This window comes from Colletotrichum higginsianum, chromosome 8 (genome assembly GCF_001672515.1).
Source record: "Colletotrichum higginsianum IMI 349063 chromosome 8, whole genome shotgun sequence".
NCBI lineage: Eukaryota > Fungi > Ascomycota > Sordariomycetes > Glomerellales > Glomerellaceae > Colletotrichum > Colletotrichum higginsianum.
In genome coordinates this window covers 2,989,710-3,004,190 of record NC_030960.1, presented here as the reverse complement: position 1 = coordinate 3,004,190, position 14,481 = coordinate 2,989,710, and the positions used below count along the sequence as shown (strand labels likewise).

The following is a 14,481-nucleotide window of genomic DNA, read 5'->3' as shown; positions in this document are numbered from 1 at the left end:
TGAATAGCCGAGAATTTCGTCGGATGCAGCGACGGGTGAGGTTTTTGGGCGACCTGGGGATGTTGGTCGGGAGTTGTACTTTATTTCTTGGGGGGGTATCGCAGCGCGGTAGCGGGCAGACCAAATACAGGGTGCAGGAATGCGCAAGGTTGAGGTTGGGGGTGCGTTGTAGGTGTGTGGGAGAGTGGGAGAGAGGTGGTGCAGTGGGTGATGGATGTGATGGAAAGAGGTGACGCTAGGAAGGACAATGGATGTTGCGCTGCTGCTGTCCCCGACCGGTGGTGGGCTGTCTGCGGTCTGCCTGTGCTGTGGTCTGTCTGCTACACTGCGATGGAAACGGGAATGGGGATGGAAATGGGCAGTGAGTGAGTGGGGTGAGCAAGTGAGGTACTTCCGTTCCGTCAGAGCGGACGGAAGGTACCGCAGGGAGCTTAGGTAATCTGGTAATGCAGCCAGGAGGCATCTGAGATGTGGGCGGCATCGTATGCGTGAGGCAGCTGCCCTGCGCTACATTTATCACAGGTACCTTTCCTGCTACGTCGACATTGTTCAAAAATCATGATGCCTTCCATTTCCATTCGACACGCAGATGCGGAAGTGGAAGCTACCTTCCGTCCTCAGACTTCTCAGCTCACTCGCCTCGCGCATACCTGGGGTGGGGTAGGTAAGGAATCCATTTATCTTTCTTTACTCTATCGTGTGCCGGAACCGTTCAGCAGGCGACCCAGGCACGGTGAGGGGTGCCAGGCATCCCGATCGCATCCACAACTCTGAAGCTTAAGCTGCACTACCCGGCTGAGCGTCGTCACTTTTGACCTCGCTCGATTACCTACATGCCTGCCATGTTCACAGTTATTACATCGAGGCAGAGGAACAGAACGCACACAAAAAGAAAAAGGAGAAAAGAACGTGTCCGAATGAAGGCCGAATTGCTTGTCGCCTCCCTCAATCATCCACCGTCCATCCCTCCGTTCGTTCACTGCATCAATCAATCACCACGTAGTCCAGGTAGGCAACAAAAAGCCGACAACAGCAGGGTTCGAACCTACGCGGCCGAAGCCATCAGATGAAGATATGAATAATTCAAGTCTGACTCCTTAACCACTCGGACATGTTGCCTCCCGGATCGATACCGAGACTAGCCTTGATTCATAAACATGTTGGCTAGCTGCGGGACGCTCAGAGGTGGTTGCGGGTATGCGAGGAAGAAAACAGATGCAACTCCACCCTCCCCTCATTCTCTGGGCAGTGGGTACTAGCCGCCCGCTATTTCCGGCAATCTGAAAAGAGGCCAGCCAATGCGATTCTCATTGAGACCTGGGCCAGGTGCTTGGTAAATTGATGGATCAATATCTTTACGAAGTACGGATAGGCAATATTGGTATACTATGTGCAGACAATGGTCATTACACATTGTTAGGGCGGACAGGTGCCAAGCAGCAAGTACATGCTCAAGATCAAGAAGTGTTTGCTGGCAGACCAGGTTCTTTCTACATTTGCAACCTCGCTTCTTTATCGTTTGCCACGTGCCTGTTATGCTGGGGTCTTTCTCCCTTCCATAACTTTTTTCTTGCAGCTATGTAGTGGTTTCAACCGTCTACGCAAGCCATGCATGTGTAACTTAAAAGCTCTGGTATCGGCTGATCGGAGCTCGCTGTGAGGCGCCCGGCCAAATGGAGCGATCAGCGACTGGCTTCTCGCTCTCGATCCGGGCCCGTTTGGGTGCCAACCTACTCGGAGAGTCACAAGCAAGAAATCTCGGTGGCCCGACATTCCCCCAAGCCACATCTTGCCGGCTGTGCACCGTAGCGTTTTGTTATTTTCAAGCCAACACAGCATCATTGCTCACACCGGAACACACAACCGATGGCTCCTGGCCGCCTCTACCATGGACCAACACAATAGCCACGACGCCGAGAACAAGTTCAAAGGGAAGGGAAGGGAATCATCTTCTCCAGCGCCCACCAGGATCGAGGGCGAAGCAGACACTCGAAACCAGCAAGGAGAAGGTGATGCACAACCCGAGCCTTCATTCTCAAATCGCCTTGCAACGTCAGTAGTCAACCTCTCCCGAGCTGCCCTGGCAGGCCGCCCTGATATTGGTGGGCTCCGAAGCGGGACTTCTTCGAAGGCCGAGGCAAGCACCGGCACCAACTCTGCCCAGGACTCTGGGAGCCGGGGACAGGCTGCTATCTACCGCGGCGCAAATGGCGCCGTTGCCGGCCTTGGGACTGCGTTCTCTTCGTCGCAGAACTCAGACACAGGCGGCGAACGGCAGTACGACGGTTTCATGGATGCCCAAACAGCGCTCGACAATTCGGTCCAGTTACAGACACCAAGCGAACTCCAGCCAGGCTTCGCTGGACCAGGGAACATTTCGCACAGCTCTCGCTCATGGAGCGTCGAGTCCGACGTCAAGGAACAACAGGCCAGGGACGGTCAGCAGGTCATTGACTTGCTGAACGCTCCAGGCGAGTCGGATGGTTTGGATTTCATGCACGACAGCATCCAGACCTTCGTTTCACCGGAAGAAGAAGAGTCGTTGAGAGAGGCGCTATTTGGCAGCGGTGGGGATATCACCGTCTCCAACTGGACTCCCCTCCTCGACTTTGAGCCCGACTTCCTCCAGGGGAACAGCGCCACGGAGCTGCAGCAGCATTTTGGCGTCGCCGATCCCCGGCAAGCCAGAGCCATGTGGGTGGATGGCTGGAACGACGTGCTCACAAGCTACACGGACGAGGTTTGGGGCGACCTCGGTTCCCTCGCCCAAGAAGCGCATCGAGAAATCCAAGAGGCGCGCGGGCAGGGGACACTGACGACTGTGGATTCTGGCGGGATGCATGCGCTTCAGCGACTCCGACAGATTCTAGCGCACGTCCGGGGCCATTAATTGACGCGAACGATGGATTATTTCTGAAAGCCATGGACCGGGAGCCCAGCGGTGTGAGAGCAGAGGTTGCTATGCCAACAACGCCATTGACCCAATGACATCATGCCACTGCAGCTCTTCGTTGCCCACTTGGCCAGTGATGCCCAGCAAAGCCCAGCCACCTAACCCGTCCTTCCTGCGTCCCCTCATGGCCTTGCTTTCAAACCCGAGAAGAGGAGGAGGCAAGGAGAGAGCCCAATGCATGCAACCCACCAAAAAGACGCAGGCGGGGTTGGCCGTCTTACCTTGCACACAGGCTACCGACGGACACTGATACACGAACAGGGAAGAAACATGGGTGTGATTGATAGCAACGGTCGTGGCTGGATGCGAAGCAGGTTGGCAGCTGAGGCCTTACCGTCGTATTGGATCATTCGTGGATGGAAATAAAAGATCGCTGTTCTAGCTCCGTAGCCCCTCCCTCACCCCTTCCTCTTGCTGCTTTTGCTTTTGCTGCCACGGCTTCTCCCCAAGCCTGTATCGATTCCATCGTCAGCCTGCTCGAGAGTCTCCAAGATAAACTCGTGAATTGTAAGCTCTCGGCCAAAGGAAAGACACCGGATTCTGCAACCCAAGCAACCTCTTGGCCACCGGCCGTCCGGACACTGTTCTGCGTGGGGCTCCATCGCCACTTATTAGCCACCAATCCTGACTCGCTTGCTTGGGCTTTACGCCGCTGGACAACCAGAACGATGAGGTTATCACGGTGGACGACACGTCTGGCATTTCTCGCAGCGACCAGCTCGTTCTTCGCAGCTGCGGAGCTGACCCCGACGCCAACCCGAACCAAGGCGCCGATCCCGACGGCGGCCTACGTGGCAGGTGGATCACCATTGAAGCTCTTCAGGCGGCAAGACTGCCCGGCCGGCACTTCTTTATGTTCAGATTCGCTCGGAACAGCCTTTGAGGGCGTCTGTTGCGCAACGGGACAGGCCTGCGAACTTGACGATAACAACCGGCCAGCATGCTGCCCTTCAGGGTACGGATGCGCCTCTCTCTCTTTTTCCCCCTCTTTCTCTCTCCCTTCCCCTCTGCAAGGAGTGGGAAATCTTATGTTATCACATCGACAAAGCTAACAGCTTATCTCACACTATAGGGCAGTATGCACTGGCACGGCTGCGACGACAGCGCCCAGCGCTCCGACGGCCGTCTCCTACGTGCCGAATGAATACTTCCCGTTTCCGTACATTGCTACGTCCCTTGACCGCGGCGAATGCTCATCTGCCGTCAGCCAGTGCTCTCGGAATTACCAGAGCTGTGTGACCCAGCTCGACGGAAACTCGGGCTTCGGCGTCACCGTTGTCGTTCCCGGCGGAGGCGGCACCACAGTCGCTGCCACTCGACCGGACGTCGGAACCTCAGCCACCCCAATCTGCTCCAGCTTAAGCTCCCGCGCCTGCTATGGCTTGGAGAACGAACAGTGTGCGCAATCGACAACGGTTAACGGTGTTGTCATCAACGCTGCGGCACGTCCGACGACGGCTTGCATGGCCGGCATCGTTGCCGGCGTGGGAGTGGCCGTCTTTGGCGCTTTGTAATGAGATTGCACGACATGATGGGAATCTGCTATAATCACTGTGTGAGGATGATTACTATTCAGATGTTCTATCCCTCCCTTTCGTCATATTTCCGATTTGGTTTACTCTACGCGGCATCGACGGGGTGTGGTGTGGCAGCGCAGGCGAATATCCCCGTGGAGCTGTCGCATGCATGCCGGCTTATGGACATCTTATTGCTCGTCTCTATCATGATGTACATTCGAGCCGGTGAGGCCTCTTGCCCTTCCCGAGACTGAATCAGCCCAGCCTTCAAGGGTGTCGCTAACGGTCTCCAGCATTCGGCCGAAGAAGAAGAGGCTGACGAAAGAAAGGCCGGCGATGATAGCGAAACAGATCCAATACATCTTGGGCGTGTAATGCTCCACCAGATCGGGTATTTCCACGGAGAAGTAACTGGTCATGAAGGTAATGGGGAGGAAGAAGACGCTCAGTTTGGCAAGGAGGGTTGCGCTCCTGCTCAGGCGAGCAGTGGCTTGCGAGTCCTTCTGGGCCGTGAGGCTGAAGTACTGTAACGTGGTGGGTACCCTCAGCAAACATTGAAAACGGCACGTTGTATCGTTTCCGCGGCAGCTTACCGTATCAGACAAGGCCTTTTGCTCTTCCAAGCGTTCTTGAATCGTGTTCAGCATCAACAGTTGCAGTCTGTCTCCGAGGCGTTCGAAGCGGCTCCTAGCCGATGGGGATATGTTGACCTCGCCGGACACGTTTTCTGATGGCTCGAAGTAACCATGCTGACCGTCTCGAAATGCATCAGCGGATCGCGGCCAACAGATACGTCGGATGAGGTTTCTGTAGCTCTCAAAAAGATGGTGAAGTTGGCGAAGTTCCTTTCTCAACGTGTGGAGAGACCTAATGACATCTTCTGTCCCAACTTTTGTTCTTCGGCCCTGTAGAGATAGATATCAGCATTGACTCATGCGTTTACTTGGCATAAATCCGGCAACTGAATGTCTCCTTCCCTTACCCTACTTCCAAAAATCTGGTCGCTCTGTTGGGCCACGCAGTAACTCATTAGCGGGTACTCCAAGATGTTTAGTTCCTACTTACCAAGTGTTCGAGCTGGAGCTTGGAGGTTTTCAACACAGGCATGGCTGCTGAATAATCCTCGAACAAATAATAGAACAGATTGCTTGAGCCTTCACATGCGACCTTGGCTCTGGGCTCCGTGACACTCAGCGCTTGCCTAACTCGTTTGAACGAGACGAGTCTGTCGGTGAAGTCCGCTATGCCGTGCTTCGAGAGCTGGCATAAAACACTCAGGGTGTTGGATCTCATGCTTTGTAGTTCATCTCTGGCCCAGTCTTCCCTTCCAGGCTGTTCCGTCGGCGGTGTCTCGTGGAACGATATAACAACGGCTGAGGCAGCGTTTAGCTTTTTGCTAGTGCCGCCAGCAAGAACAGATATGGGGTTTCATTGACGACGTACAGTCAGAGCAGAGAGTAAGCCAAGACCAGTGCCAGGGCGGCAACACTCTCTGAGCTTTTTCGGCATCACCAACTGAGGGTCGACGGTGCAGCCAGTTGGCGCCGATGCAAAGAACTGCCACACATTAGACGGTTGCGTGAGACATAATCCCTGTTCGTACTCACACTCCTTGCCCTGGTCTATCGACGTATAGTTGACCGTCTCTTTGACCAACTGGTAGATTTCGATATCTTCTAGGCTCTGCTCTGTTGTGTGAGTTGACGGCTGTGCCTTGGGCTCGTCATGCATCAACACCGATTCGATATCGCCCTGCTTAGAGTCTTGTTTATTGTCTACCTCCAACACAGATGCTAGATTAGGAGCCACCATTAGGGCCTGTAGCCTTGGAGAGAATCCATAGCGGTTGCCGATCTGCTTTACCACCGAGGTTTGCTTGCTCGGAGACCAAATGTTGATCCAACGTACCATACCATCGGGGGACTTCTGACCGAGGAGCACTCCAAACTCGTCAGAGCTTAGGCCGGAAGCAATTTTAGCCTCATCGTGATTGAATTCAACGACAAAGTTGCGAGCCTGATCACTGGCTGCCTGGGCCTTGACGCTAGTGTAGACATCATTGTTGTCGAGATCCCGGAATTTATCCCGCAGACTGTCGGTTAACTTTGACGCCATGAGTTCGAGTCTGCGACCAGAAATTAGGCACGTGTGGACTGCGAAACGTTCACGCGCGCGAGCGGCAGATTGTTGTTGCTGTTGTCGTCGTTGTTGTTGTAACAGGTAGGTTGGTATTGGATAGGCAGCCACCGTCACATCTTATAATTAGATATCTTGCGGCAGGCTGGATGATGCAGCTAGCTAGTTACCTTGAGTAAGCCCCCCACTCTCTGTCTGGTTCCATTCGCTGTCACAGCCTGTCAGGGCTAAGAGCTGAGAAGGTTACCTTCCGTTGGTTCACAGCGGCTATGCCCGTCAGCGCCAAACTCCAAGAGGGACAGGGGGTCGGTCGGCATAACTAACCAGTGGCTAGATGCCGGGTACATTATCTATTTTCCTCTGTTATTCAATGTAATGTTTACTAAAGATGACGACGTGCTTACTATCCGTGGGCTGTGGTTGTCACACATGACATGTCTTAATCTGATATTCGATACACACATGCGACTATGTCCTAAGTTACGGTGGGATGTATCTTTATCACACGTACCTACTACCCGGTGCTTGACTTGAAACTGTTAACAGTGTGCCGTTCTAGCTTCTTCACAACACAAATATCCCCATATGAGTAGGTCGTCGTCCATATTAATACACTGCCGCCAACTATAAGCCGCCACCTCCCATGCTCAGACGGCAATATTGACTTTCAAGAGCCTCTGAAGCAAATTTCGTACAGGCTCCTCGCCAGTAACCGCTCCATGCTGCGGCCGGGTCGTTCTAGTGTTTTCCAGAGAGAGTTGAAGAAACTTGCGGGCAACATTCTCAGACCCTTTGAGCCGGGCCTCGGCTTCAGCATCCAATTTGGCACATGCCACTCCGAGGTCCTCATTGCGAGCCAGGAGAAGCACAATTGCTTCAGCTCGCTCCACAACCGCGGTGTTTACCCCATTCAGTGCTGCACACCGACTTCCAAAACTCGACATGCTTCTTCCGGGAACCAAGCAGTACATAGCGACCACCTGGTCCTCGGTGTGCTTTGTCTCGAGGTCAAGGCGAACGTCCATGTGTGCGAGAAACAGCCCTGACCTATCCCCCAGATAACCGTCCTCAAATATCTCGTGACAGTGTGTTGTGATGAGGACCCTTGGTGTCTGTGAGCCAAGAGCGGTGAAATGATCAATAAGGGCGGTCATGAGTCCGGATCCATCGTCGGTTGCTGTTCCTTTTCCGAATTCGTCGATTGCAACCAGAGTACGGCGGGTGGAGTGTTTCAGCAGGAATGCAACCTGCCTCAGGTCAGTGCCAAAAGAACTCTCTGCGAGTGACACACTTTCTCGCGTTGAGATGCGGGTCAGGATCTGATCAGTGATGCCAACGGTAGCGCTATCCGCAGGCACAAAGCTGCCTATGTGGGCCATGTAAACTATCAGAGCGACCTGCTTGATATATACGCTCTTTCCAGAATGGTTGGGCCCTGTGACGACGAGCATACTGGCTTTCGGATTCTCATTCACGGGTACTTCCATCCGTACTTCCACCTCGCCGCCAGAGCCGCCAGCGAGCTGGCAATCATTGGGGATGAATTTTGGTACAGTCAACTCTTGAAGCGGATGGCGCCCTCCTTGAACTGACACAACGTTGTCGGTTGTCATCGTTGGGTTGGTCCAGCCGTAGTTGAGTGCCCCTTTAGCTAGTGCTACTAAGCAATCTAGCTCGCCGCAAGCTTCAGACGCACGACTGAGCGTCGATTCATATTTGAGAACCTGACAGGCCAGATTGTGCAGTATTTCGACTTCCAAATCTAGAGAAAGGTCAGCAATGGTCTTATGACATGGTCAGAGTTTTTCTGCTAACCGACAATCCTACTGTATGTGTCACCAAATTGATCATCTAGTTCCAACATGCATCTGTTCTTGTAATACACGTTTCCGTTGGCAACGAACCGTTTATCCCATCGGTCTTCATTTAATCCTTGTCCTTCGTAACCTGCCTCGCCAGTGTTGGGGAGCAAAGGCACAACGGTGAGGAAACCCAGTTGAGGCCAGAACACGCAACCGGTAACGTATTTCTGGGCCCACTCGGGGAGTTTGCGGGACATCGACGTACTGACATCACTCAATAAAGAATCCAGCCCGTGGTATGTTTGTTTGAGCCTGTCGAGCTGGGGATTGACGTTCCATCTCACAGCAACCCGAGAACTTGCTTTGGTCTCCTCGAAATCGACAGTTGTCCCAACTAGTTCTCCAACACTCTTGATAATGACTACGGGAGTAGCTTCGATCATCTGCGCGAGCGTGTGAGTTAGATACCTGGTGATTGAGCCATGACTTTGGGTTACCTGTCTAAAAACGGCGATATCGTGCCCTTCTTGTAGCTGAAGGACGGCATCCCTGAGACGCAACATGGATAGTGCAAACCGAGTCAAGGTCCACCACACGCCGCGTTCGACCGACGCAGTGCTGGTAGGAGATTCAGCGCCCCTTTTCAGCTGAACCAAGGCTTTTTTGATATCCGTGACCTTTCTCAGGGTCTTTGAAATCTCGGCAAAAGCTTCCTCGTTCCCGGGTCGTAGAAGTACTGAAATAGTCTTATGCCTCTCTTGAATAACTTCGATATTAACCAGTGGACGCAGAAATAGCTGCCTGAGCTTTGCCTTTCCCTGGAATGTGCCGGCTAGTGGATGGAAAATGCCGTAAAGGGACAAGCTCTCTTTCAGCCCGGTGGCTGCTATGCCTGTACCCGACATCAGACTGTTGGGATGTAGCTCTGATTGGAACACCTGGAGGGACGATAACGTGTCGGCGTTGACAAACATGAAGTCAGTCAAGGTGAACATTCGGATGGAGGTGATGAAGGTATTTTCCGAAAAGCCTGGCGGTTGTTCAATATCCCCCAAGCGCGTGATATCGCTCAGGACGGCGCCGGCACATCTAATCTGACTCCTGTTAGGGGTTGGAGGCACATATGGCTCACACTGCACGGTAACTCACCGACATGACGCTGTCGAGGTCTATGAATGTGCCTAGACGCATAACTTTGACATTGTGGCATTCTGCCTGGGTGCCCTCTATACCGTCATGGGCGAATTGATTGTCTGAATTTGTAACGAGGGCGTGTTCTGTGCAGATCATCGACAGGCCGGTGAGCTTGTCCAAGGAGGCGGCGTGACTGAACTCGTTCGATCCAAGCAACCGAATGGTGTATTGTTCTGCAACGGAGTCTAAAAGAAACATGCGATCAGTGGTCACACTTCAATCTGGTAGGGACCGGCCCACCTCGATCCACGGTGCTATTGTGTTGCTCTAGAAACTGAAGCACCGCATCCGGTATCCTCAAGGGCAGCAAGACTGTCGTGGGCTGGCAATGAACAATGATAGTCTCGATAAACTGTAACGGCTCAGTACACGGCATATCTTGAAGCAGAAAAAAATGGCCTTCGTCGGAGTCGTAATAGGCGCAGCCAAGTACGCCCATCTCGCCGACAGAAATAGCTATGATGACTTGCTTCATCCGATCAGCTTCGGCCAGGGACCGCCCCCTGATAAACGGATGACCTTCGAGCCCGCTCGATGGTGTGGACCTAGACCCATAGTGAGGTAGGCTGTGGTCTGGCACAAGGCGCAAGACATCATTGCCTGTAGTTGCGCCGAATCAGTCGATTCATTCTGTGAAGCGGATTTCGTCGATGCTCCAAACCTTCGATGCGCTCTGCTCTAGAAGTTGCACTCCTTTGTATTGCGTCTGACTGCTGACGGGCACTGTGGGGAGTCGAGAAAATGGGCGAAGTGGGCGTTGGGCCGATGAGACTAGAAGCGTCTCGTGACCCGCGAGATGCACGAGTAGAGCGAGCTCTTGACCGGGCAGGGGCCCTCGAGGTTTCCCTCGGCCCCTCCATTGGACTGCGTTCGGAACTGCTCCAAGAGCCTCCTCGTGAGTCGCCCCTCAGTCCACGGCCTGAGCCTCCCCCGGGTCGGGGTCGACCACGCCAAGGACCAAAGTTGGTCCTGCCTCGTCCTGGCATGTTGACTTCCAATAGGCGAATGTGTCTTAAACGATGAGGGAGAGTGTCGTGGCGAAGGAACGAGGTGATTATGAGCCCTACACAAGCAAAAATGAATTGCCCAGAACAAGACGAGATGGGGTGGATTGGTGATTGAAGGCAGGAGTTGAAGGGTTGAAGACAGCAGGCACAAGTGGTGGAGGTTCCTGCCGGTAGAGTTGACAGGATAATATTGATGTCCATAGAAAGTGCCTACCTGACTCGGCCAACGCAGCTGCCGCGTCGAAATGAGAAGCAGAGAAACAACCGTAAAAGGCCAATTCGAAAAGAGGTCCGCCGATAGCAAACAAGAGTTCATAAAGTATCACCCGGCGATATCGAAAACTCGAGCCTATAGTATCTCAATCAGACACAGCTTTATGCTCGGATCAGGTACACAAGGACCAACCAGTATTATTACCGTCTTACAACACCTTCAACCACTCTACTTCCGGATTCAGACTGAAGACGCAGTTCAACGTATAGTTTTCTTGGCACCCCAAGTCCCTTTCTTCCATATGAATGGCATGATGCTGCCCATTCAAGTGGGATGCGTGTCAAAACCGTGCCCAACGCAAAGGATCATAGAGATAGACACATGAGACTCAATTCCGGATCAGGCAATTATCCTGAGCGGTCCCCTAGAGCCGACGAGTTTTCCATCGTATATTACATGGACATCGCCCCACCTCATGATTGTTTGATAAGCAGGTCGCTTGTATGGCTTCGAATCAAGGTCTATAGGTTGGTAGTGGCACTTCGAGCTGGCTATGATAAATACGTTGCACCTCCGTCCACAGGTGGTCGCCGTCTCGTTTTCAGTGTGAGGCAGCCGAACTCCCAGTCTTCTTACCGGCCTTGATCCAGTTGGTGAAGTCGCGTCTCTGTTTCCGAACATCGGCAAAGCCTGGCCGACTCTCGAGAATGCGGAAGGGATTGCCAACATAGTCCTTCTCAACCTCACCACTGCCCGTCAAGAATCCTGCCTCGCCCTCCCTCTCAATCTTGCCAGCCCATACGCGCCACTGGATCGGTCGGAGGTTTGGGGCACCCAGTATGAGGCCGAGAATGATGACCACTGTCGCCACAGCCGTCTCGATGGTGATATCCGCCGGTAGGGAGGTGTTGGCCGCTGGCGTGGACGTCGCCAAGGGTGACGCAGCCCGGAAGGATTGCAACGCGGAATGCTCTTGTGCCGAGTAGCAGCTAGGTTTTCACCCATATATTAGCGCAGTCATCACTATGGCGGATGGCTGAACTTACGCGTGACCGAGCAGCAAAAGGCCAATGGCCGTGATGGAGCGTGAAATCCAGGTCATATTGCGATTTTGAATGAGAGGATGTTTCCAATACCGGGCGCAAATCGTCTCCTTGTCGGTCGAGGGTTTTGGTGATGAAGCGGCTCAATCGCAAGGTAGGTACTTCCTTCACCACAGGAGCTGATTGCTTTTGGCGGGGGTTGTCGTCTGTCACTAAAGCTATGGCCGAACCTCGTAAGCACTCATGTGTCTCAAGCGAGGTGTCTTCGCCTCCTTAAATGCATATAAGTATCACTCTAAATATGCATACGTGAGCATAGGTAGCTATTATGTATGGCGGGATGTTGGACATCGATGCAAGTGTCAAAGCGCCAACAGAGCCTATTATTCAACGTCGCCTCACCCTCTAGGGCATGACAGCAGAACATAACAGGTGAGATTCAATCACTCGTCGCCAGCATCACAACTCGTTTCACCTCAAGCCAAATAGCACTGTCCCCCCAGTTAGCTTCTATTCTCGCGTGTCGTCTCGCTACAACCTTGTCTGTCTGTTCGCAGCCAACAGCCAGCTAGACATCATCAACCATCACCACTCAAGCATCAACTATCACCGATAGTGCATATCTCCAGGCTGAATCGACTGATTTTGTCTAGGCGAACCTGTTCTTACAAGCGAGGGCATATGGCTTCTATTTTTCTTTTCCCCCGCGCCGTACAAGATGGCATTTCTGCTTCGTCATGCTTGCCATTTCACCCTTCCGAATGGCCGTTGGTCCGTCCGCTTTCAACGGTGCCTTTATCTCCAGTCTCAACAAAATAACATGAGGAAGGAGAACTCCGCCGACGTTCTAAGATACCCAATATTCCTGACGCCCATACTTACCAAAATCAGATCAGAACAGAAGACGGAGCAAAGCGGATTTCAAGCCGCCTTGGAACTCGCTCACTCTGGGTCTATCCAATTGTTGAAGTGGCTGCCCTCAAGCTCCTCCACTCTCCAGCTACTTTCCTGCCCCCTCAAGATCTGTAACTGGGGGTCATGCATGAGGTTATCATCGTACCCAGATAGACCGTCGAGGAGATCCTGTCTCCCGTCGCCGAAACCGAGAGGGTTCGTCCATCTCGGCTCCAGCATGGGATCGCCATACGGGTCTCCATACGGTTGTCCTCCGTGTCCCATCAAACCCGGATCAATCATGGGCTCTAGGCCGTCATGATGCGACATGGGTCCATACTGACCCATGCCGTCGTAACGGTTGTCCATCGACGGCGCAGCATAGCCCATCGCTGGTGATGGCGTCTTTCGGATGAGCACGTCCTCAACGAAGCCGGTTGCGTCCTGACGCTGATGAACACTTTGCTGGTAATATTGACCACCTCCGAGGCCAGTCTGGCTATATGGCGCTGGCAGAGGCTTTCCTGGGTTGCTGTAGTGGTACATGGACTGCGTTTGCACGCCAAGACCCATCGGGCTTGTCTGAAGCGGTGGGTAGTTGTGGAAGATGGATGCAGGCGCCTCGTTTCTGCCGTGTGCTGGCTTCCTCAGCTGCCTGCCCCTTGAGCCTGCTCGGCTGCGGCCCCATTCCATGTCGTCCAAATCGCCCTGATCGGACTCATCTTCTTCCCTCGCCTTGGGTCTCGGTTTTGACGGCGTGAACTTGTATCCGGGGTGGGCCTTCTGGTGATTCGCTCGCTCCTCCTTGGCCCAGTCATTGAACTGGTCACGAACATGTTCGGGCTCCAAGGGCCAGCCGCTCCCACAGACCTGGGATACCACCTGGTGGTTGTTCTGTGTGCATAGGCCTTTGGCAAGGTTCTGGTAGGCCTTGCGGTACAACATGAAGGCGTTCATGGGCCGCTTGATCCTACCGGGCGTTTTGCTCTCCTCCACTTCCTTCATTCGTACCTCTGCAGACCGTTGAACGTAAGCACCAATGTCTGCCACTGGAATGTGAGGTTGCTCCTTGGCCAACTCGCTCAGGGGTTTCGTTACGCCGTCGATCTTTTTGGACGACTTGGCTCGCTCCTTCTTCTTCCTGGGCGTCGACTTTTCGACACGGGTTGCCCGAGCCGCGAGCGGCTTGATAGTCGATGATCCCTTGTGGATGTTGAGCCCACTACGAGTGGTCAACACATCCGACGCCCGCGAAGGTGTAGGGGGTGATGTGTCGGGGGTGCTGTATGGCTACGGTAAGGGAATTTGTAAGCGGTCACCCATTCATCAGCGCTCAAGAGGTTACTTACCTGATGGCTTAGTTCCCCGGACATCGGCCCGTACATGGAGCCAGCGCCAGTGTCATAGCCATGGTGATAAGACTGCGGCATCATGTCAGTGGGGATTCTTGAACCAGAGGTGTGGGTGAAGAAGGTGGTCATTCTTACCATCTGACCATCATTTGCGCGGTGCGAGTACGGGGTGTGGTGACCGTAAGGCATATCCTGTTGAGGTACAGGTGTGCCGTATCGAGAAGGAGTCTGCAAACCCCCCATATCATTAGGGTGCAGATGTTCTCTGGGGTAAGACGTGGTTCCGATCGGCCGTATCAAGTGATGCAGTCCGTTGGGGTGAATATCATCGTTTGAAGGAGCTGGAGACGGAGGGCCGTTGTGTTCCAT

At 53.5% G+C, this 14,481-nt stretch overlaps 6 protein-coding genes across 6 annotated transcripts; 2 read left to right on the top strand and 4 right to left on the bottom strand.

Annotated features, from left to right (window-relative positions):
- Nucleotides 1-1,888: 1,888 nt before the first annotated feature.
- CH63R_11867 (uncharacterized protein) lies at nucleotides 1,889-2,890 on the top strand (the record flags this gene model as incomplete). Its single annotated transcript, XM_018306841.1, has 1 exon — nucleotides 1,889-2,890. One exon carries the CDS (start codon nucleotides 1,889-1,891, stop codon nucleotides 2,888-2,890), a length of 1,002 nt encoding a protein of 333 aa, XP_018153682.1.
- A 731-nt stretch (nucleotides 2,891-3,621) lies between these two features.
- CH63R_11866 (Gpi-anchored protein) lies at nucleotides 3,622-4,467 on the top strand (the record flags this gene model as incomplete). The annotated part of the gene is made up of 2 exons (XM_018306840.1): nucleotides 3,622-3,908; nucleotides 4,026-4,467. 2 exons carry the CDS (start codon nucleotides 3,622-3,624, stop codon nucleotides 4,465-4,467), a joined length of 729 nt encoding a protein of 242 aa, XP_018153681.1.
- A 191-nt stretch (nucleotides 4,468-4,658) lies between these two features.
- CH63R_11865 (MutS domain V) lies at nucleotides 4,659-6,585 on the bottom strand (the record flags this gene model as incomplete). Its single annotated transcript, XM_018306839.1, has 4 exons — nucleotides 4,659-4,994; nucleotides 5,064-5,375; nucleotides 5,536-5,843; nucleotides 6,078-6,585. The coding sequence occupies 4 exons, from the start codon at nucleotides 6,583-6,585 to the stop codon at nucleotides 4,659-4,661; spliced, it is 1,464 nt and encodes a 487-aa protein (XP_018153680.1).
- Nucleotides 6,586-7,253: 668 nt separating this feature from the next.
- On the bottom strand, nucleotides 7,254-10,588 carry CH63R_11864 (MutS domain V; the record flags this gene model as incomplete). Its single annotated transcript, XM_018306838.1, has 6 exons — nucleotides 7,254-8,368; nucleotides 8,422-8,851; nucleotides 8,906-9,502; nucleotides 9,558-9,787; nucleotides 9,843-10,202; nucleotides 10,264-10,588. The coding sequence occupies 6 exons, from the start codon at nucleotides 10,586-10,588 to the stop codon at nucleotides 7,254-7,256; spliced, it is 3,057 nt and encodes a 1,018-aa protein (XP_018153679.1).
- Nucleotides 10,589-11,424: 836 nt separating this feature from the next.
- CH63R_11863 (Transmembrane protein 32) lies at nucleotides 11,425-11,925 on the bottom strand (the record flags this gene model as incomplete). Its single annotated transcript, XM_018306837.1, has 2 exons — nucleotides 11,425-11,812; nucleotides 11,870-11,925. 2 exons carry the CDS (start codon nucleotides 11,923-11,925, stop codon nucleotides 11,425-11,427), a joined length of 444 nt encoding a protein of 147 aa, XP_018153678.1.
- An 883-nt stretch (nucleotides 11,926-12,808) lies between these two features.
- Nucleotides 12,809-14,481, bottom strand: CH63R_11862 (HMG box protein; the record flags this gene model as incomplete). Its single annotated transcript, XM_018306836.1, has 3 exons — nucleotides 12,809-14,050; nucleotides 14,110-14,181; nucleotides 14,248-14,481. 3 exons carry the CDS (start codon nucleotides 14,479-14,481, stop codon nucleotides 12,809-12,811), a joined length of 1,548 nt encoding a protein of 515 aa, XP_018153677.1.